This window comes from Staurois parvus, unplaced genomic scaffold (assembly GCF_062004578.1).
Source record: "Staurois parvus isolate SC_StPar_1 unplaced genomic scaffold, SC_StPar_1.0 ptg000287l, whole genome shotgun sequence".
Lineage (NCBI taxonomy): Eukaryota > Metazoa > Chordata > Amphibia > Anura > Ranidae > Staurois > Staurois parvus.
The window spans coordinates 22,653,960-22,678,062 of record NW_028318083.1 but is presented as its reverse complement, the minus strand read 5'-3'; the positions used below and the strand labels follow the sequence as shown (position 1 = coordinate 22,678,062).

The following is a 24,103-nucleotide window of genomic DNA, read 5'->3' as shown; positions in this document are numbered from 1 at the left end:
CCCAGCAGATAGGAGTCAGGAGGGCTCCGCTTGGAAGATGGGAGGTCCCTGCCTGGAAGTCAGGTGGGCTTCACCTAGGAGAGGTGGAAGCCAAAAGCAGCAAGGGGCTGCTAGAGACTAGCTGTGTGCTAATGGCCAGCTGTGTGCACGAGCCATAATTCTTGAAGAAGTCTGCAGGAGACAGACAGCAAGCTGAGTATAAGCCAGGAGGCTGAACTGTTGTTTTGTGGATGATCGATACCCCTGTGTGGGAAACTTCTGTTTTGAACTTTCATTTAAATAAAAGTGGGCTAAAAAAGGCCTTAAAAAAGCAAGCGAGTTGCTGTGTGCGTTTAAAAGCTCTACCACTTTGAAGCGAGTTCCCACAAATGATACAGAAATATATACGAATATGTCAGCACATGCAGGAGCAACCTTCCCCTCTCCTCCTGACTTCTGTAAACCCTGCAGGCTCCCACTGTCAACACTGAGCCTGCACCCCTTCCCACCCTGACCACTGTACTAGATCCCTCACAATCACCACAATGCCTACATGCCCCCTCGCTGCCTTATCTCCATGCCCACTCCCCCTGTTCTCACCGCCACTGTGAACCCCGTCTCTACACTCTCACATCCCACACCCTTGATCTCACCACTGTGCCTGCACCTTCCTCTCACCTCCATATCTGCACACTTTTCCCCTGCTTTCACTCCTGACCACCATCCTCTGCCCTGAACTCAGCACAGTGATTGTGTGAACCAGCCCTAGCTCTCACTACTGTACCTTTACACTGACCCCAACAATGTCAGAAATATCATGATGAGACCCTGTGCATGTGAATTAGTGACCAGTCTGTACTGCCATTATCCCACATATGCAGGATCTCACTGCTTCATTTCTGACATCACAAAATGGTAGTGAAAGCCCATGAATGGGCAGTACTGGCAGCATAGACCGGTTCCATTCATGCCTGCGTGGGATCTTGCTGCCATATTGATTCTTCTGGGAACATAGGAACGAAATGTTGTTAATCCACTTAAACACAAACCATGTCAGCACAGTCCCTTACAGTGTGAAAGCCACATAGATATAACAGTATTCAACAGCCAAAAAGTATGAACAAAATGATAAATTGTTATATGCCTCCAAAAATCAGCCAAATATTGTATGTGAAATGTTTTTTTTGAAACTCCATATTTGCAATTTGTGGTGTTGAAATAATATTGAAATATGCAACTTTGTCTTTATATACTGTGCTGTTACATTGGGGATTATAATTATTTGACTGTTAATCATTCTATTTTCAAAGACTCTTTGGCATTAAAGGTCCTCAGGAAGGATTCACTGGCGATTAAGTTAAGCAACAGACCCTCCAAGAGAGAGTTGGAAGAGAAGAATATCCTCCCCATGCAGACGGATGAGGAAAGGCTGGAACTCCGGCAACAGATTGGGACTAAACTTACAAGGTAACTTCATTTGTATAAGTATAGGCAGTCTTATTATTACATTTACACTATTATTCAATAGGGAGTGTGATATTCCATATGAAGCAAGAAGCTAAATAATCAGACTGTAGGATACAACATCTGAGTGGTTGCCATTGCCTACTGCAGTTTGCATATCATCAAATGCTTTGTAATACCTCAATGGATAAGCTTGAGTGTATGGAGTGATACAAATAAGTTACTGCATTATATGTTTCATACCTTTTCATCAATTATTTACAGACTAGACTAGTGTATTTTGGTAGGCAGTGTTTAGCAATGGAATGCATTTCACTTGGCATCTTAGATTGAAATTAGTGTGAAAGATCCCAGCACTGGTGTTCCTGAAAGATATGAGATGTTAGTGGGGGATTCAGCCAACAGTTGTCCATTTACAGTGGAAATAGTATTGGCGTTGGAAGTATTGAGTGACCTTTCTTTCCATTAGTATATGAAATTGTTTTCTTGGTGCAGATGTAACCAACATAGAGAATGCACAATCTGGGCAATATTCTTGGGCAGTAGACATATAAAATAATAATTGTATTTATCACAAAATAGTACAGATAGTATCGTAAAGTATGAAGCAAATGTTTCAGGTCTTCGGTAATTCAAAAAATATAAAGCTACGAGGACAGACAAACTACAGTATTTCTGCTACATCATGCTTAAAGTGTTACTAAACCCAGGACCCTGCATTTAATATATCTGGTCTCCCACAGTACACACAACATGGAAATGCAATTATTTTAGTAAATATAAACTACTAAATACCTTTTCTCATCAGCTATATATAGCAGTCTTGTGAATTTTAGCAGTGTCCTGCTGAGCACTGGTTAATCTTGTAGGAGGAGTTTTCATTCTGCTCTTACTATCCTATGAATCTGCATAACTCCTGACCCTCTGTCTGGACAGTGCTGATTGGCCCTGTGCTGATCACATGCACACTCCCATATACAGTTGCAAGAAAAAGTATGTGAACCCCTTGGGATTACGTGGAGTTTTGCATGAATTGGGCATAAAATGTGCTCTGAACATCATCTAAGTCACAACAATAGAAGAACACAGTCTACTGAACATAATACTACACAAAAATTAGATGTTGCCATGGTTTAATTGCACATAACATGTAAACATTCACAGTGCAGGGAGGAAAAAGTATGTGAGGCCCTAGCTTAATGACTTCTCCCAGAGCTAATTGGAGCCAGGAGTGAGCCAACCTTGACTCCAATCAGTGTGATGATATTGGATGTGTTGCTGACAGCTGTCCTGCCCTTAAAAAACACACACCTGTTTTGGGTTTACTGGTTTCAAGAAGCACTGTCTGATGTGAACCATGCCTCGCAGGAAAGAGCTCTCAGAAGACCTATGATCAAGAATTGTTGACTTGCATGAAGCTGGAAAGGGTTACAAAAGTATCTCCTTGAGCCTTGATGTTCATGTGTCCACGGTAAGACAGACTGTCTACAAATGGAAAAAGTTTAGCACTGTTGCTACTCTCCCTAGGCGTGGTCGTCCTGTAAAAATGACTGCAAGAGCACAGCGCAGAATGCTGCATGAGGTAAAGAAGAATCCCAGAGTGTCAGCTAAAGACCTACAGAAATCTCTGGCACATGCTAACATTTTTGTTGACACATCTACAATAAGGAAAACATTAAACAAGAATGGAGTACATGGCAGGACACCACGGAGGAAGCCATTGCTGTCCAAAAAGAATATTCCAGCACGTTTGAAGTTTGCAAAAGAGCACCTGGATGTTCCACAGCACTACTGGCAAAATATACTGCGGACAGATGAAACCAAGATTGAGTTGTTTGGGAAGAACACACAACACTATGTGTGGAGAAAAAAAGGCACAGCACACCAACATCAAAACCTCATCCCCACTGTGAAACATGGTGGAGGGAGCATCATGGTTTGGGGCTGCTTTGCTGCCTCAGGGCCTGGACAGATTGTTGTCATTGATGGGAAAATGAATTCCAGAGTTTATAAAGACATTTTGCAGGAAAATGTACGACCATCTGTCCACCAACTGAAGCTCCGCAGAGGATGGGTGATGCAACAGGACAATGACCCAAAGCATACAAGTAATTCAACAAAACAATGGCTGCAACAGCACAGAATACGCCTTCTGGAGTGGCCCAGTCAGAGTCCTGACCTCAACCCCATTGAAATGCTGTGGCATGACCTTAAGAGAGCGATTCACACCAGACATCCCAAGAATATTGCTACACTGAAACAGTTTTGTGAAGAGGAGTGGTCCAAAATTACTCCAGATCGTTGTGCAGGTCTGATCTGCAACTACAAGAAACGTTTGGTTGAGGTTATTGTTGCCAAAGGAGGGTCAACCAGTTATTAAGTCCAAAGGTTCACATACTTTTTCCTCCCTGCACTGTGAATGTTTACATGTTATGTGCAATTAAACCATGGCAACATCTAATGTTTGTGTAGTATTATGTTCAGCAGACTGTGTTCTTCTATTGTTGTGACTTAGATGACGTTCAGAGCACATTTTATACCCAATTCATGCAAAACTCCACGTAATCCCAAGGGGTTCACATACTTTTTCTTGCAACTGTATAAAAAACTCTCTAGCCATACACACTAAACTGAACATTTGCAGAGTGACTCCTAGAGCTCTGTACTATCAGCAGATGGATTGGGGACAGTAGAGTGAAGAAAAAATAGGATCAAACAGCCATTTTACACAATGTGGAGGATTAACCCCTTAGGTTCCACAGTGAGTTTGACAAGCATGCTTTACTGCATATACAGACTGATTTAACTATTGTGGGTTTAGTAACACTTTAAATTGAACCTGTACACCATTTTATACTTGTAGAAGTCCTGCCTAAGAGCAGACACCACAAGATGCTATTGCCTGTATTAAACAGGAACACTTCTTAAGTGATCTTAGTTTACTTTCCCTGACTTTGTGGCTAAGCTCTGCCAAGTGTCATTCCACTGTTCAAGGAGACTTACTTAGTGGCCCATAGAATCACCTTTTGTTTATCAAATCTATATTTTCAGGAAAAAATATGCTGAAATTAATTTTAATGTTATACAAACACAATATAATACACACATTTTTGGGTAAAATTTAGAAGATGCAGTTGCGCTGAGTAGATAGATACCAAACATGTCAAGTCTTATTATTGCACGTGCCCGTATAATGGAAAAAAACAACAGTACCCAAAATTGTCCAAAGGCAACACTTTAAAAGTCTTTACAAATTATCAAGTTAACCAGCAAATTATTGACCTAGAATTACTGCTCTATTTCTGATGTTCACAGCAATACTTGCTGTGTACATTCACGTGCATGCCTTTTGCATTCATGCGTGGACACAAGGCAACAAGGTTGCTTTCAGATTGTTTTCATTGATATTTTTAAATATTTTATTATTATCATTCAAGTCATGAAACATTTTTTTCATTTAACTTTATTGCTATCGCAAGGGGACCAGCAAGTAGTCTCAATATATATGTGTATATATATATATATAATATATATATATATATATATATATATATACAGAAGGGTTCGCATGACTTTTCTCATTGCATTTATGAGTCAGGTTTTTACTATTCCAGTTCATTGTATAGTGAACATATGATTAACCGGAGGTTTGTAAATAAAAAGGAAGTGGTGTAAAACGGTGTGTTTACACATCAGTTCTGATGGCCCAATTCAAGATGACTTAATAACCTGTGTTGGTTTCTTCTTCATCTGATAATGTTAGCTCTGTGCATTGTAATGCCACTTCCTGTGTGCAAAAGCTATTCAGCTTCAGTAAACGTTAGAACAACGAGGCATGTAAGCATTAAATGACTATATTCGGTAGGAAAAAATGGTTCAAAAGATATCTACCTTTTTTCGTAGGCGATTGAGCCAAAGGCCAACAGCTGAAGAGTTGGAGCAAAGAAATATTTTGAAACGTAAGTTTTGCAGTACTTTGCATGTATATTATATTCATTTTTTATGCTTTTTTTGTTAAGGGCTTTTTTTCAAGAACATTCTTTTCTACCATCTGCTATCTGGGTTCAGTGCTTACACGTACCCATGACTTTTTATAGTGAACATAAGTTCATTGACCTTCAGACAGTAGTGCACTCCTACAATGCCTCATCCAATCATCACCAAACTGTCAATCAGAATAAATGCTTAGTGGGACTTTTTCTCTGCGGTAGACTGTATACACTGAATTGTGAGCGGGTATGAAGAAGAATGTCCTGTCAGCTGAAGGCACAAGAGAAGTGACGGGCCGGATTGTGTAGGACTGACCTAGCTTTATTAAAGTAGTTATTACAAATATATGCATGGTTGTATTTGCAATAATGGTAGTGATGGGCCAGAGCCTGGGGTAATAGGGTTAGAAGGTGCTTCACCAAGACTAAAAACGTACAAATAATAACTTTTTTTTTGTTTCCTTCTTCAGTCCACTTTGGATTTTTTTTTTCAGCAAGAAAACAGTGTGGGGAGTATGCAGGGATGTTTAGTGGTGTCAGAAGACTCACTATTGTTCAGGAAAACATGAAACCATCTCTCATTTCTCTTGTTTGAAGGCCTTTACTGTTGAAATGTTGTTCCACACTCTAAGCTGGCTGCATGTTACCTCCAATAGTGCATTCTTGCAATTGTTTTTCCTAAACTAGAATCAGATGGCAAAAGAGGTGAAGCTTGTACAAAAGAGCCTTATCATGTGTGCCTATAGCAGCATTATGTATAAATATAGCCAGGATCATATGGTATGTAATTTATGCATTTTTTACTTAAAGTGGACATGTGGCCAGGCTATGGACATTTATTTATTAGGCCAAACACGAATTCTTCTGCGCTCTAGGACCCAGGCGGGTGGCAAATAGGTGGAACCAGAACTGGAAAACAGCGACCACCAGTGCATCAAAGGTTATGCGGCTCCAAACAAGGCTGGGGAAGCCCGACCAACACTACAAAGCAAAATAAAAAGGAGAAGCGCACAAACCTTGCGCATTACCTCAGTAAACAAAAATGTATTAATAATAAAGGTACTCGCAAACAGCGAATAAAATCAGGCATATAAGTCCTCACAGGGACTTCAAAGATAGAGAGCCAGCGCGAGTCCCATCGTGGGGGTAGACACTCAGTTCAGCTGACGCGTTTCGAAGGCCAAACCTTCTTCATCAGAGCTGACTGGACTGAGAGTGATCGCTCCCTTTTATGTCCCAGGACTGAAATATTGACCCTCCCCTCTGGGTTGGGCAGTCACAGGCTGGGAGGGGGGGGTCAAGGTGTCAACAAAGTGTAATATCTAATTGTCAGACTATCGATAAAACATGATAAAAATATATATGTATATATATAAAATATATACCCACATATACATATATATAGATAAATATAATTTAAAATTTAAAATAAAAATAATTTAATTTATCACCATCATTAATAATATTATTATCATTATTTTAAATTATATTTATCTATATATATATACATCACAACATTCTCAAATATTTCTATTTTACAGCCCGTAATGAACAGGAAGAGCAAGAGGAAAAAAGAGAGATAAAGAGGAGGCTAACACGCAAGGTAGGACCATGCGCTTGATCATTGCCTGAAATTCTGGAACTGGAACTGATAATTGCCTGAAATGCTCCCTTAGGTCATCCTTGCTATGCACTGTTACTTTTGTAATGTTTCACAGTATATGTCAATAACTGACACTTATTGCACATCTCCTTTACTGGATGCAACTATTGTGTGTTTCCTGAATAAAACCCAATTCGAACAAAAAAAAAACTGATTTTTTTTTATACTCACTGTAAAATTACAGAATTTCTTCCATGTTTATTGAAAAAGAGCGCATAGATAATTAGATCATACTCACTAGGTTATAGTGCCACTTGCAAGAGTCGGACACTAGGTAGAAAACACTAGAACACAAAGCAGTACAGTGAGACTACTCCAACATTAGAGATAGTCAAACAGGCCAGGGGCAGGTGCTACATACTTTAACGACATGGAGAAAAGAATTTTAAAGTACAAAAATACTATTTTCATTTCTATTCACTGAAGGACACAGTATAGATCATTCAGTTCTAACCATTGGGCTATACCAAAAACAAGAGGATTGGGCATAAAATAAAAGCTTCCCAAGCAAGGATGCCTGTCTTTGTTATAAAACTCTATAGAGTAATGAACTGATGATCAAGTGGATGCCCTACAAATCTGAGAAACGTGAGTGGTGGCCTCATTCACACTGATGGTCAAGTCCCATGATATACTTACCACTTTTGTAGAGTGATGACTGGCAATGGATACACCCATTGTGTAATGGCATAGGTTTGAACAATATTCTGTCAATTCCACCTGGAAATCATTTCCAATGTGACCTTCCACGGAGCGCAACAGCACCATTTCCTGAGGCAAGCTGCCTTCAACCAATGTATATTTGATTAGCGCTCATGCGCTGATGGACATGAAACACTTAACAAACAAAATAAATAAATAAATTAGACTATTGCAGCAGTCCTAAAATACATAAATAGCTGAATACAGAGCGGACTGCGCAACAGTATTAACCATATAATCACATGCATGTTTTAAACATTTAACATACAACATAAATTGCCTTTAATAGTCCCAAACAGTGAAACACATGCTTGTGCTCAACTTGAGGTGCTTGATCTCTTCAGTCAAATCACTGTGCTCAACAACGTGCCTCACATGGACTAAAACTCACCCTTAGCCAATGACCATCTATTTCTAGAGTGGTCTATAGTGCTTTGTGGGGCATTCCCCAATGGAACAGTTGTCTCCAAATCACTTATTGCACTTCCTTGCCTCTAAGCTGTAGTGAGTTTTTTAGTCAATTTAAAGTAATTTCTTGAGGTCCATGTGGTGTGCAAATTGCCAGGAGGCTGAGTGGTCTTCTCCAAACGTGGGTGGTGGCCTCATTCACACAGGTCCTGTCAACACAGACTGACAAAAGGCTGCTGGGAACACTGACTTTTATGAGGAGGGGGCTACAGCATGAGAAAACCTACATAAACGGCCCTTCTAAACCACCTTACTACAGCTTAGAGGCAAGAAAGTGCAATAAGTGATTTGGAGTTTTTTAGTCAGTTTAAAGTAATTTGTTGAGGTCCATGTGGTGTACAAATTGTCAGGAGGCTGAGCGCCTTCTCCAAACGTGAGTGGTGGCCTCATTCACACACGTCTTTTCAACACAGACTGACAAAAGGCTGTTGGGAACACTGACTTTTATAAGGAGGGGGCTGCAACATGAGAAAACCTACATGAACGGCCCTTCTAATCCACCTTACTACAGCTTAGAGGCAAGGAATTGCAATAAGTGATTTGAAGACAACTGTTCCATTGGGGAATGCCCCACAGAGTGCTATAGACCATGGGGAGAATACAGGATCTGTCACCCAGTCAGCAAATTGATTGAAGATCCTTTAGTGAAAAAAGTACAAAAATGGTACAGGAAAAAAAAAAGAGAATCCGGGAACTAAAATTCACAGTAGAAAGCGTAGGTTCTAAATCCTTAACGCTTGCCAAAAAATATAGTTGCTTCCAGCAGATGGGGGGGTTTGGCCTATAGCAGGAGCAACCCCTGGTCTGTTTTTTTGTTTTCTAACTAGCATCCTACTCCTGAAGATGGAACCTAATGGTTAGGATCTAATGATCTACACCACGGGTGTCAAACTGGCAGCCCTCCAGCTGTTGCCAAACTACAAGTCCCATGAGGCATTGCAAGATTGACAGTTACAAGTATGACTCCCAAAGGCAGAGGCATGATGGGACTGGAGGGCCACTAGTTTGACACCCCTGATCTACACTGTGTCCTTAAATGAATAGACGAGAATTTGATTTTAAGCAGTTATTCTCTGCAATGTGTCGACAGTGGTGCAGATGCACTAAAAAAACATTGCTTTGCAGTGTAACCTTTTTTTTTAACCCTGGTGATACTAACCATCATTAAACATGCGGCAGTCTCTGCGTGTTGTCAGCCATAGACAAAATGGCCATGTTTAATATTATGACTCAAATGACAATCAGATCACAATTTAGGAGAAATGCAAACAGAAATCCCTAAGGGTACCCAAACTTTTTTCTCACAGCTTTAATGTGGTGTTTTGTTTGTCCTGGCTGTAGTTTGCCTTTATATTGTGGTAAATTTGCTGACTAAAATAGATTGCTATGTGCCATGCATCAGTGGGGTTGACCTTCCTCCAGACTGAAAACTGGCGGCTCAAAATTGCTGGATCTCATAGTAAGGAACTTCAAAGGCTTTCTGCAACAAATATGGAAATGAAGCTATGTTAAGAATGAAGAAAATAAAAAGCATGCTGTACAATTCAACAATACCTTTGAACATTTTTGTTAGGAAACTGTAACATGCAATTATATATAACACGTTTTAACTAGTTCTTTCTGGCTTTTTTACCAAATAAAGCCAACTTTCTGTCACACACAAAGCCTTTTCAATCAGTGCATGGAAAAACAAGTTACAAATCCAGACGAAAAAAATCTGAAATGAAAGTGGTTTTTAAACTTTTTTTTTAAAAAAAGAACAAATTTACTGCTCTGTGCAATGGTTTTTCATAGAGTAGCCCCGATCCTACTCTTCTCGGGTCCCCCACTGGTGCTCCTCCCCCATCCAGTGCCCCCATAGCAAGACGGTTGCTATGGGATCACTCATGCATGCTCGCTCCCAAGCCAGTTCTGTGTGTTTATAAGACACACACAGCACGGCTTGTCCCTGCACTTGCCTCACTGCCTGTGATTGACAGCAGCGGGAGTCAATGGATGCTGCTGCTGTGTCTGAGCCAGTGGGGATAGAGAAAGCTGAGAGAGCCTCTGCTTTCATGCACATCGCTGGATCGAGAAAAAACCTTCAGCCTGTAGAAATGCTTTAATCTAATAAAACAAGAGCAGAGCAGTAAAAAGTAATAAAATACACACACCATTAAAGCAGAATTTCAGGTATGGAGATTTTTGCGTAATTATTGGTCCAGCTTGGACCAATGTAGGTATGCACATTTCATACCTCACCAATCCCTGTGGAAGCAGAGAATCACTGTTGTAGCCACTGCTACTACAATGATCCTCACTGTCTTCTGGTTCCTGTGACGAGTGGCTGCCCTGCTACAGATTGATCACAGGTGGTTCCTCTCTTGGCACGGATCTGAGAATGTTTTTTTCTCAAGGGATACAAAGCATTCTCTGATGGGGCAAAGTGGAGATTATGACATCACTGCCCTGCCTCTTCACCTCATCCAGTAAAGGTGGGAATACACAAAAATCGGTCAACCGTCGATCGAGAGGTGTTCGTTCGTTGGTCGAAATCGTGGCCCACATTAACCAATCTAAAAAAATTGTTAGTCGGGCAATACATAGTGTTGACGTCTTCCGTACAAATGGAAGTGATGCAGTGTGCGTGTGACCTTGTAGCCACGCCCTTCCGGCCAGAGCGAGCGATATACACAACAATTAACAGCAATGAGTATAATATAGTTTATTACATTATATACATAAATAGTGATACATAAAATATAATCTGCAGAATTCTGGTTTCATTATCTCATTAGGCCAATCTACTTTTAACATTTGGATTTTTCGTTCGTGTTTAGGAAGATTCCTTGGACACAAACATCCAGGTCATCTTCTGTTTCCGCTCATGCATGTTAGCGCTTGATAGATTTTTTTCGTACGACTGTCATACCACCGCATAGAAAATCAGTCGTTTGTATGCGAAATGACAACATTTTTCACTGTTGTTCAACCAGATTTTTTCGTTTACAATATCGTTATCGGTTAAAACATCCTGCTCATCAACAAAGAGAAAATGGTTCGATCAGTGGTTCCGCAAACTTTTTCGTACAATTTTCTTATCGTGTGTACAGGCCATTACAGAGTGCTTTGCATGCATTGAGAAAAATGCAAGGCATTCTCTGAGCAGAGCCAGTGTTGAACAAGGGCTAGTACAATAATTCTGAGCTACCTCAAGGATCGGCCAGGTATAGAATATGTACATTTACATAAGTCCACACTGAAATGTTGTAACTATGTAAAAAAATCCATACCTGACAATGAGTTCTAATTCATTTTATGCAAAGTATAAGAAACAGAGATAGTGTAGTCTACATTGTCCATTTTTAGGTAACCCTTCTGCAAAGCTCGATCATGTATCTTTACCTGCAGCAAAGAGGAGGTGGCTTTGCTAGCAGGAAAGACAAAAGGTTAGAAGGAACATTGGTGCAGTACGGAGGTGTGATGGGAGTGACTTTGGGTGGGGGGCCCATGGAACACAGCCCCCTTTGGAGAGGTGGGGAGACCCCTGTCTCAGCTCCCCATATCCCTATTATGTGTAAGTCACCCTGTGCCTGTTAGGGGTACAGGGTGGAATGTCCTGATATTGTGTAGACATGTATAGGTGAGATGTGGGGGTTGTTCATTCTTTACTGCCATGCAGTCCCATTGTTCTATTGTGTGTCTTGCTTGTGAGCAAACTATTATGAGATGTATGTGTTTGTGTATTGGCTTGGTGGGGGGGAGGGGTGTTTCCAGCAGCCCTCCTAATGGGACTGTCTGTTGATGTGTCTCTGGTTGCTAGATTTGGTTTGCCCTGCCCTGTGTCCTTATGCAAGGAGGGGGGGTTGTTTCCTTGAATGTATATATCTTGTGTCTGTGTTAAAATAAAGCAGTCTATTTCCTGTTTGGTCAGCGGTGGTGTCTGTGGATCTGTGTTCGTACAGGGAAGCGGGAGTCTAACGGAAATACCCTAGTGCAGTCTGGGGCCGGTTCCGTTACATTGGTGGCAAGCGGTGGGATTGTGCTTCCTGGCTGTGAACACGTCCAAACTACCACCAGGATTCAAGATCAGGAAAGGAGACGTCAGTCACCCCAGTGGAGATATGGACCTGGCATCAGAGTTCCCAGGGCTGCTACAGACCGTTCTTGCAGCATACCCCAGGACTGTGTATGTGGATCAGTACCTGGAGCTCAGGCAGCAGATTTGGGATGTGCTTTGGAGAGGAGCCCTCCAGGTTGCTGGTATGGACAAGAGCAAGTGCTGTCCAACCCCAGGGGAACGGGCCAGGGACCATCGGATGTTACGGATGCCATTCCTGGGAGAGCGATCGCAGGAGCAATGGGTGACTGAGTTGGACAGGCTGGTCCAGCAGGAGATCGAGCTGGACAACAGATATCGGGCTCTGCAATGGTATGCAGAGCAGAAATATTAAAGGGGTGTCAACAGAGTGCTCTCTGGAGGGATATGACTTTGGTGGTCCTGGATTGCTGTGGGAGAGCCTTACAGATCTTTTTGTGTTTGGCGATGAAGGAGAACCTACCCTTGAGGACCTGCGAGAAGACAGAGAGTCTATGTTTGGTCTCACAAGGATCTCAGAGCTTGAACCAGATCTGGAATACCTGCTGATGAAAGAACAAGATCTGGAAAGGGCATACAGACAACTGCTAAAACATGTTCAGCAGCATGCCCAAGAATCGGCAGTGGAAATTCCAGAGACTGGGGATATGACTTCTCTGCTGAGTAAAAACAACCTGGTGAGCCTCCAGGAGAAGAGCTGGCAACAGGGACAAACATTACTGAACTCTGCCCAGCACTGGTAACAGCTTCTGGTTTCCTTGGCCAATCAGCGCTGTCCAGACAGAGGGTCAGGGATAGTGCAGCCTCATAGGAGAGAATGAAAACTTCTACAAGCTTTAACCAGTGCTCCGCTGGACACTGATAGAAGTCACAAGATTGCTCTAAATGCTGATGAGAAAGGGTATATAGCAGTTTATATTTACTATAATAATTGCATTTCAATGTTCTGTGTACTGTGGGAGACTAGATATAATGAATGCAGGGTTCTGGGTTTAGTAACATTTTTAAACAAAATAAATAAATTAGGGCTCACACAGTAAGACAAAATTCAGAGTCAAAACAGTCTTCTAACCAAGGCATGAGCAAAAAGTCAAACTTGTTGACCAGGGGTTTGGTAAAGGTCCTGAGTTTGCTTTAAAGGTGGTAAATGGAGGACAGGTGTACACACCAGAGACCTGCACTTCAGTGCTGACCAGCAGAAGAGAAAGCTGAAGGTTGATTGTTACGTTGTGCCCAGTCAGGTTTAGACTTCCAAATTATTCATTTCGATACAAGTTAGTGAAATAGGAACAAGGGTCACAGCAGTTGCCCTGCTGCAAAACGTCCATAGAGTCCCCCTTCGATTTTATAACTCAGGTTGCAGAATGGATTCATAGGAACATCTTCCTGTTATTTAAAGGTTGGGCAGTTATATGTTATTCTCTAGCATTTAGACCTAAGGTGTGGCACCTGGTGTATTATGAAAGGAAGACCTCCCGATATCTCTTTGTTGTGGGATATGGCCAAGTAAACTAATTACTAATAGATGTACCACCACTAGACACGGCCAGCAGAAATATAGAACTCTGAGTGATGCAGATTGATTGCATGCAACAGGACCCTTTTGTGTACTGAAAGGATGAAGGCTGAAGCTGAAATTTTCTGTGTGATGTACAGCTCTGCTATGAGACCTGTCATCAGTGCACCCGGGCTTGTGCAAGTTACATAGACCTAATGTAAACCTAATATCCACTCCTAATCTAGCTTCATACTGTAGTTGCTGATTAAAATCTGTGTTACACTTTAACAATACATTTTTTCATCTGCAGCTCAGTCAGAGGCCAACAGTCGAGGAGCTACGTGAGAAGAAGATCCTGATACGTTTCAGTGATTATGTGGAGGTAGCAGATGCACAGGACTACGACAGGAGGGCGGATAAGCCGTGGACTCGTCTCACAGCCGCTGACAAAGTTTGTAACTTTAGCAAATTATTTATTCAGTTTTAACAAAGTTTAGGTTCTCTGGGTAACAGAGCATTGCCATGAAAATCGCAGGGAAATATTAAGTAACGCAGGCTGTTAAAATATGATCTGCCATTATAGTAACCACCTCCCTACCAGCACGGCACTAAAACAGCTGCCAGAGGTAACGGTTATTCTGTCTGAAAACTTTTAATTGTCCTTTTTTTCTATTGCACTTGCTTTGGGAAACTGCATGTTACAATATTATGATTATTTCATTAATATTATTATTGTACAGGATTTATATAGCGCCAACAGTTTGCTCAGTGCTTTACAATATAACGGGAGACCATACAGCAACAATACAGTTCAATACAAGAGGGTTAGGAGGGCCCTGCTCCTTGGAGCTTACAATCTAAGAGGAAGGGGCTAATGGTACAAAAGGTTGTAACTGTGGGGGATGGAATGGTAGGAGGAGTAGAAGATTCCATTATTAGCTGAGGGCAGGATAGGCTTTCCTGAAGAGATAGGTTTTCAGAGATCGCCTAAAAGTGAGCAGAGTAGGCGATAGTCTGATAAATTGGGCTAGAGAGTTCCAGAGGATGGGGAAAGCTCTGGAGATGACCATGGGAGGAGGAGACAAGGGAGCTAGAGAGCAGGAGGTCGTGGGAGGAGCGGAGAGGACAGTTTGGGTGATATTTGGAGACAAGATTGGTTTTGTAATTTAAGGCAGAGCTATAAATGGCTTTATATGTTATATGCAATGGGAAGCCAGTGGAGGGATTGGCAGAGAGGAGTGGCAGATACAGAACGGTTAGTAAGGTGGCTGATTCTGGCAGCAGCATTCATGATAGACTGAAGAGGGGATAGCCTGCAATTAGGTAGGCCAATGAGGAGGGAGTTACAATAGTCAAGGCGAGAGATAACCAGGGAGTGAAAAAGTTGCTCAGTGGTTTCCGAGATTAGGAACGGGCGTATTTTGGAGATGTTGCGGAGGTGAAGTCTACAAGATTTGGACAGTGATTGGATTTGGGGCTGAAAGGACAGATGGGAGTCTAGGATTACACCTAGCACCCTGGCATGAGGGGAGGGACTAATGATTGTGTTATTGAAGAATATGAGAATTCTCCCAAAAATGACTTAAAGATAAAGGTTATCCATGTCTGTCCTTGTACCTTTATTCCCTTTATGGATCTGAGCAATTTTTACATTTCTACTATGTACCCTGTTTTTTGGTGATAACTCTGTCATTACATAGGATAATAAAATAATACATAAGTAGTTTGGCTGTAATGAAAAAATTTACATTTTATTCTGTAACCTGTCCTGTTAAAATTGATGCTACAATTGTGTCTCTGGTGAAAAGCACAGCAAAAATATTTTGTAAAGGAAAACTTGCTGTTTTTTTCAATTTTGTAATTTTTTTTTAAAGCAACACTGAAAATATAAACAAAACAAATAAAACTGAAAAATATAAATCTTTATGGTTGAAGAAATAGAAGTGAAAAAAACAGCAGAAAAATAAAATCTACGGGGAGGAAGGGGATAACTAGGACTGGTTATGGTTAACTGAGTGTTAATAAGGGGAAATAGGGATACATGTTATATTAATCTAAATATGAATGATATAGTAAATTCAATGCAATGATACATGGCTACACTATTGCTTAAAGAGGCGTTCTGGTCTTGTTAAAAAAAAATAAACAAACAAAATCCAGCAGCTAAAAATACTGTAGCTGCTCACCTTTAATAAAAAGACACTTACCTGTCCAGGGATCAGTGCTGTCTTCATCTGGGCTAGTTCTTTGTCGGTCTGTAGGGCACCAGCGTCATCATGTTGACTGTTGTGGGAAGCAGGCTGTGATTTCTTGCTGGCTCACAGCCTGCTCTGTACTGCACATGTGCGTGAGGAGCTGCACTTTCCAAAAGGTCCTGCATCCTCCTGGGACATGTGATGTGTTGCATGTGGGGGGGGGGCTTCCACCACTAGGCTCACATGGATGAGTCAAGCGAAATGGGACCTGTGAAAACTAGGTACCCACTCCCTGAAAAAAAAAAAAATCAACTGTGGGGGTGGGGATAGTTTCAGGTGAAGTTCCGCTGTAATGACGATCTCTCCTCCCGCCATAGATGAATCAGGTAATGGAGTGGGCACAAGTGAGTCCTTGCTCCATCTGCCGTGTGTCAGGAAACATAGGGACCACACACAAATTACATCACTAGATAAGGGGTGTACTGGTGTAAGAGCTAAAATGGTTAATAAGCCATTACAAAAAGTTGTGTTATTCACTTACAGACTGCAACCAGATTTAATCTTTCATTATGTAATGTAGATAGAACTGCAAAATGTCATTTCTGATTAGTTGCAATTATTTAAAGTGGAGCTCCACCAAAAAGGGGAAGTTCCACTTTAAGGACTGAAATGGACAGGTACCCACTCCAACTTCCGCTGCGATCGCCTAGGCGAGTAGAAGTTGTCCTCCCCCCTCCCTTCCCATAGTCTTCTGGGACACGACAGCTCCCAGAAGACTACGAGACCATTCAGAAAACGCAGCGCTACTCGCACATTCTGAAGCCGCAAGCTGTCACAGCTGGGTGCCCACACTGAAGATGTCGGCACTGGAAAACAGGGCGGCCAGTGAAACTGGCTGTGGGGTGGACACTGTGGGATCGAAGGACAGGTGAGTGGCTGTTTTTTAAAAATCAACAGCTACAGTTTTTGCAGCTTCTGGCTTTTTTTTTTTTACAGTTTCCCTGGAACTCCGCTTTAAGTATAGGTTTGGGTAAATTAAAACAAAACTTATATAGCACATCTCTGCAACACATGTACATTTCTCCATGTTTTGTCTCTGCAAGCACAGAAAAATACTTCTTGATTCTGCCAGATAATCCAGGGGAATATCTTTCTGACAAAAGTGACATATAGCTTTGCTTCTACATATCCATGATGTAAAGGGGAGGGGTTTTGTAGTCCGGCAGGTGATAACTCAAGCTGACAACAATGTTGAGGATTTTAGTGCAGCAGAGGCACTATGTTGTACTTACTACAGGAAGTTAGAACCTCACTTGATTTCTGGTAGGATCGCGGCATACAGTGAAGGAAATTGGTCTAACAAATGATGCACTGATTTTCATGTTCATGAGGGAAATAAGTATTTGATCCCCTATCATTCAGCAGGATTTCTGGCTATCAGGTGTCTTTCATACAGGTAACCAGCTGAGATTAGAAGCAGTCTCTTAAATCAAATACTTATTTCCTTCACTGTACATGTAATTTTCGGATTTACAAGGGAAGAGATAGTCACGTGGACCCACCCGATGTCCAGAATACATGGGGAGCAGTGGTAAGATAGTTTGGGACTTGGTGTCACCCTTTTTTCATATGGGGTACCACATATATGTGGACAATTTTTATTCAAGCGTAACACCAGAGGCGTAGCTAGGATATTTTGCGCCCGGGGACGAACTATAAAATTGGCGCCCCAGCCCCCCTCCCCGTTTAATCACATTTTTCTATTACATTGGATAAGGAAAAACAATTTAAATTTTAATGAAACATTGTATTTAAAGAAGCAAATTTATAGAAATTATATTACATGACTCACTGTCGTAGATTCGTCACATATGCCCACTTTTTTATCAACACTCAATACGTGCAGATGGAACCGGCTGTACGCAGAATCCGCATCTTGGCTGGCTGCAGTGGCTGGCAGGCAGCATCATCACTGTGGATGGCAGACGTATCAGATTACTGCAGCCGCTGCAGTGATCTTGTGACTGATTTATTACCCTTGTTCACTTATTATAATGTAACGTAAGCCTCATTTTGGCGCCCCTGTACCTTGGCGCCCGGGTATATATGTACCCCCCAGCTACGCCTCTACGTACCACTATTTAGACATTTATACTATCTTGAAATTGGCACATGTGGTACTGTGCGACCTAATCGCCAGGGTTTCCCCCAACGGCTTGTATATACCTGTCTTAGAAAGAGGGGAAAAAGACTGCTTGAAAAATAATGAATTGCTCGCAGTGATGTGGAAGGACAAATGGGATGTTTTCTTCCTGTGTTCCATTCAGGCAGACACGACCATCTAAATTGCCACAGCAGCTGGTGTCGTTGAGAAGCCCCTCTGTGTCCCCGACTATAACCTTAATATGGGAGGGGTGGACTTCAATGAACAGATGATAAAGCCGTACTTACTTTCCCAAAAAGCCAGACGCTGGTACTTTTGTATTTTTGCAGCATTTTTAAAGAGACAAAACAAAGGAAAATGCACACGTGTTTTAGAGTTACATTTAAAATGTTATTTTTTTTTCCAGGTATATATTTCTACTGCTTACTGGCCACATAACTGAGCCTGTATTTATGTTTGTAATAAATCTGCTGAAAAGGGAAATCTTTATTAACATGATCTCTCTTGTCATTACAGGCAGCCATACGAAAAGAGCTGAATGAATTTAAAAGTACAGAAATGGAAGTTCATGAATTAAGTAGGCATTTAACAAGGTTTGTACTTTTTAATGCATCAATAATAGATACAAATGACAGGAGCAAGTTTCAGCAGCATGGTACATAGGAACTCTCTGTATATAGCAATCACATTGGCTGTAAGCTGAATGTTATCAGTTGTTGTGGGGCAATACAGGCAGTTCTTCAATGAAACACGTTGATAAATACAGTAATGCCTACATTGCAGATGACTAATAATGTAACTTGTAAATAAAATGGACAAATATGGATGTAAACAATGACTACACCAGTGAAAAACTGTCCTTTTTTCCCCAGATGTAACTTTGTGTATTCTGTCCCACTGAGCCATATGATATGCTCTGTCTACACGGGGACATTTCCTAATAGCATGAAATGTTATAGTACAGCTATCAGTAAATCTCTGCTTTTCCCCAGAGGTTAGAAAGGTTTTATTTTTGGTATAAGGCAACACAAAGTTTTGGAATTGCGTGCTATTCATGGTACTTATTCTTAACACAGTTGTATTCCATTATATATGGAACATATATGATGGACCTTGCATGCTGCATTTTGTAAAACAAACAGAATACACCTTCCTGTTATTTTACTAAAAGGTTGCCTAAGCCAGTATATAAAAACCCTGTAACGGCAGAATATTTGTTTTAATTAAAATTGGTGAGGTATACCAATAGCTTATGCTGCAGCTGTGCATAGTAGCCAATCAGCTTCTAAATTCAGTTGACAAAACCCTAACCAAAAAAGCTAATGGGGCTTGAAAGGTACCACACCATAACATTAGAAACATAGTAAACACGTATAGGCAATAGATAAAGATGAACACCTTTTATTAAGTTAAAAAACCACCTATAGGTGGAAAAAGTTGATAAACATATACATGAGAAAACATTAAAATTACAATCATCAAAAAAAGAAAGGTCGCAGTAAGCTGTGGCCAACGTCCTAGACGCTAGGGCGTCACGGGTGTCAGCCGCAATGAACAGCAGCCACTACATAGGAACAAAGAAACTATGGAAATAGTGAATAAAAATGCACTACACAGGAGGCAAGAGGATTTGAGGTTTATTCCTCCCCCTCCTTCGACAAGACTTCCTTTCTTCACTTTTGGAAAGCAGTCTTTGCCTGACTATAACTGATGATAGTTAGTACCTGACCAATACGGGTTTGTTTGAATGAATGATGACTGTGTCTTCCGCAAGTCTTCAAATATATTTGGACGTTTGATTAATTGATGATTACTTGGCTGTTGGAGGTCTGTCCTTATTCATCCAGATACTATTGATCTATATCTAGCAGGAGCTATCCAGGAATGTGCTGGTATCATCAGCTGGGTTTTATGTTTTGTTTTGTTCCTTGAAGAAGTGGGCTGCGTCACACAAAACGCGTTGGAATTTACAAGCAAAAGACCTCTCATGGTCTCAAGTGGATATCAATCAATTATTTGCTTTTCAACACCTATGACATTGTCCAATTAGGTGTTTTTTCAATACCATTTAAGTCTCCACTGTTAGCCATGCATTTTTATTTACTATCTCCATAGTTTCTTTGTTTTTATTTAGTGGCTGCTGTTCATTGCGGTTGACACCCGTGATGCCCTAGCGTCTAGGACGTCAGCCACAGCTTACTGCAACCTTTCTTTTTTTGATGATTGTAATTTTATGTTTTCTCATGTATATGCTTATCAACTTTTTCCACCTATAGGTGGTTTTTTAACCTAATAAAAGGCGTTAAATTTTATCTATTGCCTATATGTGTTTACTATATTGTGTTTACTATCTAATGTTATGGTGTGGTACCTTTAATGCCCCATTAGCTTTTTTGGTTAGGGTTTTCTCAACTGAATTTACAAGCTGATTGGCTACTATGCACAGCTGCACCATAAGCCATTGGTATACCTCACCAATTTTAATGAAAACAAATATTCTGATGTTATAAGGTTTTTATATACTGGCTTAGGCAACCTTTTAGTAAAATAATAACAGGAAGGGGTATTCTATTTGTTTTACAAGGTCCAGCTGATGTACTTAGTTTAGTTTATTCTGCTCTCTTATGCTGCTGTGATTTGGCTGAAATTTCCTTTAGGAAAAAGCTAGTATTTATACTCCCTTGGGTAATTCAATCTCCTTAATCCAATCACAATGGTATGTGTTGAGGCAGAAGTAGATTGCTCAAGAACATTATGGGAGTTGTGAAAGTTTGCAAAACTATTCTACTCTAATTACATATTCCAATCCCATGGCGTCAAAAGGTCTATGATAGGTGTTAAATCAACAGGGTAGAGATGTTAAATGACATTTTATGTGGGCAAAAGCTGATCTCAAAGGCCCCCACTTCTATTTAGGAGTGCTTGGTCAACTTTTAGGAAGATGACATCATCTGTCGCCTACATAGAACAACGTGCTTTGCCAAACTTTTACACCTTCCATCATATTATTGGCCTTGACACAATATTTGACACCAAGATAATTGGATTACAGTGACTGATTCACTCCTGTGCCTGTAAAAGCTGAGGTATGGTCATAACACTTGAGACACTGTCAGTTAAATTGGGGATGCTACTTGACAAGTGGCAAAATGCCTTCACCATTGCAGCACTGATATAGTTTATTGTGGCTATTACTAGCTATACCATACTCTAGACCAGGGGTCTCCAAACTTTCTAAACAAAGGGCCAGTTTACTGTTCTTGAGAATTTAGGGGGGCCAGACTAGGGTCAGTGGGAATAGAAAATGTCCTGGGATCCAGTGGGTGTAAGCAATGCCTTATCTCTTTTCAGTGGGAGCACTAGTGCCTAGGGGTGGACTGACCATTTGGAAACTCAGGCACTGCCCGAGGGCCCAGGGTCAGTAGGGGGCCCCATGAGATGCCCCTGGTACCTTTTTCATAGGCTTTTTTGAGTTTGGGCAAGGACACAGGGGCCCCATGAGTTGTCAGTCCGCCCCTGCTAGTGCCCCATCATTGTTTTCAGTGGGAGGACTAGTGCCCTATCTTTGGTGTCAATGGAAGGAATTATGCCTCATTGTTAGTGTCAGTGTGAGGAATCGTGCCTCATTGTTGGTGTCAGTGGGAGGAATAGCGCCCTGTCATGGTTATCAGTGAGAGGAATTGTGCCCTTTCTTTGGTGGCAATGGGAGGAATAGTGCCTCATTGTTGGTGTCAGTGGGAGGAATATTGGCCCATCGTTGGTATCACTGGAAGGAGTTATGCCCCATTTTTGGTGTCAGTGGGAGGAATTGTGCCCTTTCAATGGTGTCAATGGAAGGAATACTGACCCACTGATGGTGTCTGTGACAGAAATTATGCCCCATTTTTGGTGTCAGCGGATAAAATAGCGCCCCAAGGGCTGGATAAAGACAAGCAAAGAGCCACATTTGGCCACAGTTTGGAGACCACTGCTCTAGACATACCTTTAGAAATGTTTATTATGCACGACATTCGTTGTATTCTCCTTCATATGGAGATTCCTATATATAATTATTTTTAGGATGTCTCGAATAGCACAGCAGTTTTTTTCACCTAATAAAGAGAAAAAAAATTAAGAGAAGACTTGCAAACAAATTACAAAAGATATATTCTGTAACATTGTTACAAAAGAGAACATCAAGCCAAAAAATGTTTGTATGTTTTCTGTTTTACAGGTTTCACAGACCCTAGCATTAAAGTTCTACTTGAATACTATTTTCAAAAAGGGAACCACAAAGTGCTGGGATATTTTATTTTCTCTTATACGTCAATGTAAATCTATGGAACTGCCTTGTTTCTCAAGAGAAAATAACGGCATTTGCATAGTCTTCATAGATGATCTCCAATCTCCATCTTCACTAGACCTTCTCAATGTGAAGCATTGTGCAACGGAAAATGTCAGCAGAAATGTGGATTTGTCCAGTATGTACAAAGTGAGCAGATGTTGTTCTTCCGTCAGTGCTTGGGCGTCAACATCTATGTGTCGCTGTCATCGATAGTCCACGTGAAAGGAAACGTGAAGGATCTTTGAACCTGAACAAGCAGAGGAGTCCTGTGAAGCATATGTCAAACATTCTTGATGCATTCAGCCAAATCTATATGGGCTTTGTAAGCAAAGAAGAGAGACTTGCACTACTTTTCCTCTGTAAAGCATTCCCAGTTCATGTTGCATCTTCCATGCCAGAGACTGGTTGCTGAATTCTGAGCCTGTTGTGGCAAATGGAACATGTGCTCAATCAGCAGGATATAGAGAAACGACAGGGAAGGAATGGCCAGCAACATGTAGCTTTGCAGCTTTTATCTGGCAACAAAATCATCATCATGTTCCGTAGCCATTAAGAGAGTAATCAGGGTCGGATAATAAAAGCTCACAGAGACATCAACCCATTTGAAAAACAAAAATATTTTCTTTTTTTTATTATTATTATTTCAAATTACCTAAAAGTGGTGTGGCCCGAATGTCAGTGTACTTAGGTTCTGAGTCTGCATACCTGGTTTTGTGTATTTTGCACAGTGCATTTCATTGTCCCATATTTCAGTCGCATACAGTTCTTGAGTTGAGCAGGCTGCTCAATGTATTTTTGTTACTACAATTCTGTATCAGTAGGTGCAGTCTTGGTCAGTCCAAATTTTCCATTTTACATCACAACAATATTTTCCCAAAGGCAGATATTGATGGTGTTTGTCTATGGGAATGTGGTGTCATTATATTGTGCCTGTTCTGTATAGCGTAGGAATGACTGCAAAGACAGAGTCAGAAATTACACCAGGTTAGACGTTTCCATTGACTGGGCCTGTTCATATAAACATGAAGTTTTCTTGTAAATTAAATAAACAAGAATATTTTTCAAAATCGACTTTTCGTTTATGCAAATATTTCTGGTGAATTACATTCTAATGGTGTAAATGTCCAAAAAGTAACATATATCTTGATGTGTGTGTGTGAATGTGGGTTTAATTAGATCCAATTAGAGAAACAGAGAAACATTTCTAATTGTAACTTGATGAGATATGATGTTACTAGGACTGCACAAGGGAAGAATGACAACACCTTGAGTACATTGCATTCTGTGCATTGTGATCTGGATTATTGTTTAAATCAGCATAGTGATTTCTAGGCAACAAGGCTATCACAAGACTAATTTCCTGCCAATTTGGACACCATCTATGATACAAACTACAATAACAGGAAGTCTGAAGATCAGTACCTCATTGTAGTCTGCTGTAAGCAAACAAGTTACATAGGAACCCAGTGTAATAAGGCAAGTTACATAAGAACCAGTCACTTTTTTCTCTCCTATTTATTGAAAGACACAGCATTGATCATTAAATCCCCCCCCCCCCACTGGGTTATTCTGCTAGGTA

General features: G+C 40.9%; 1 protein-coding gene across 6 annotated transcripts in view; it reads left to right on the top strand.

Annotated features, from left to right (window-relative positions):
• Positions 1 to 23,595, top strand: part of PHACTR1 (phosphatase and actin regulator 1) — a 445,132-nt gene extending 421,537 nt beyond the window's left edge. For all 6 annotated transcript variants that reach the window (XM_089682314.1, XM_089682316.1, XM_089682313.1 and 3 more), the window contains 6 exons: positions 1,290 to 1,446; positions 5,347 to 5,402; positions 6,974 to 7,035; positions 14,152 to 14,292; positions 18,717 to 18,793; positions 22,414 to 23,595. In XM_089682314.1, the coding sequence (XP_089538440.1) occupies positions 1,290 to 1,446; positions 5,347 to 5,402; positions 6,974 to 7,035; positions 14,152 to 14,292; positions 18,717 to 18,793; positions 22,414 to 22,429 (509 nt within the window). In that variant the 3' untranslated portion in view covers positions 22,430 to 23,595. The remainder of the gene's footprint in view (positions 1 to 1,289; positions 1,447 to 5,346; positions 5,403 to 6,973; positions 7,036 to 14,151; positions 14,293 to 18,716; positions 18,794 to 22,413) is intronic.
• Positions 23,596 to 24,103: the final 508 nt, after the last annotated feature.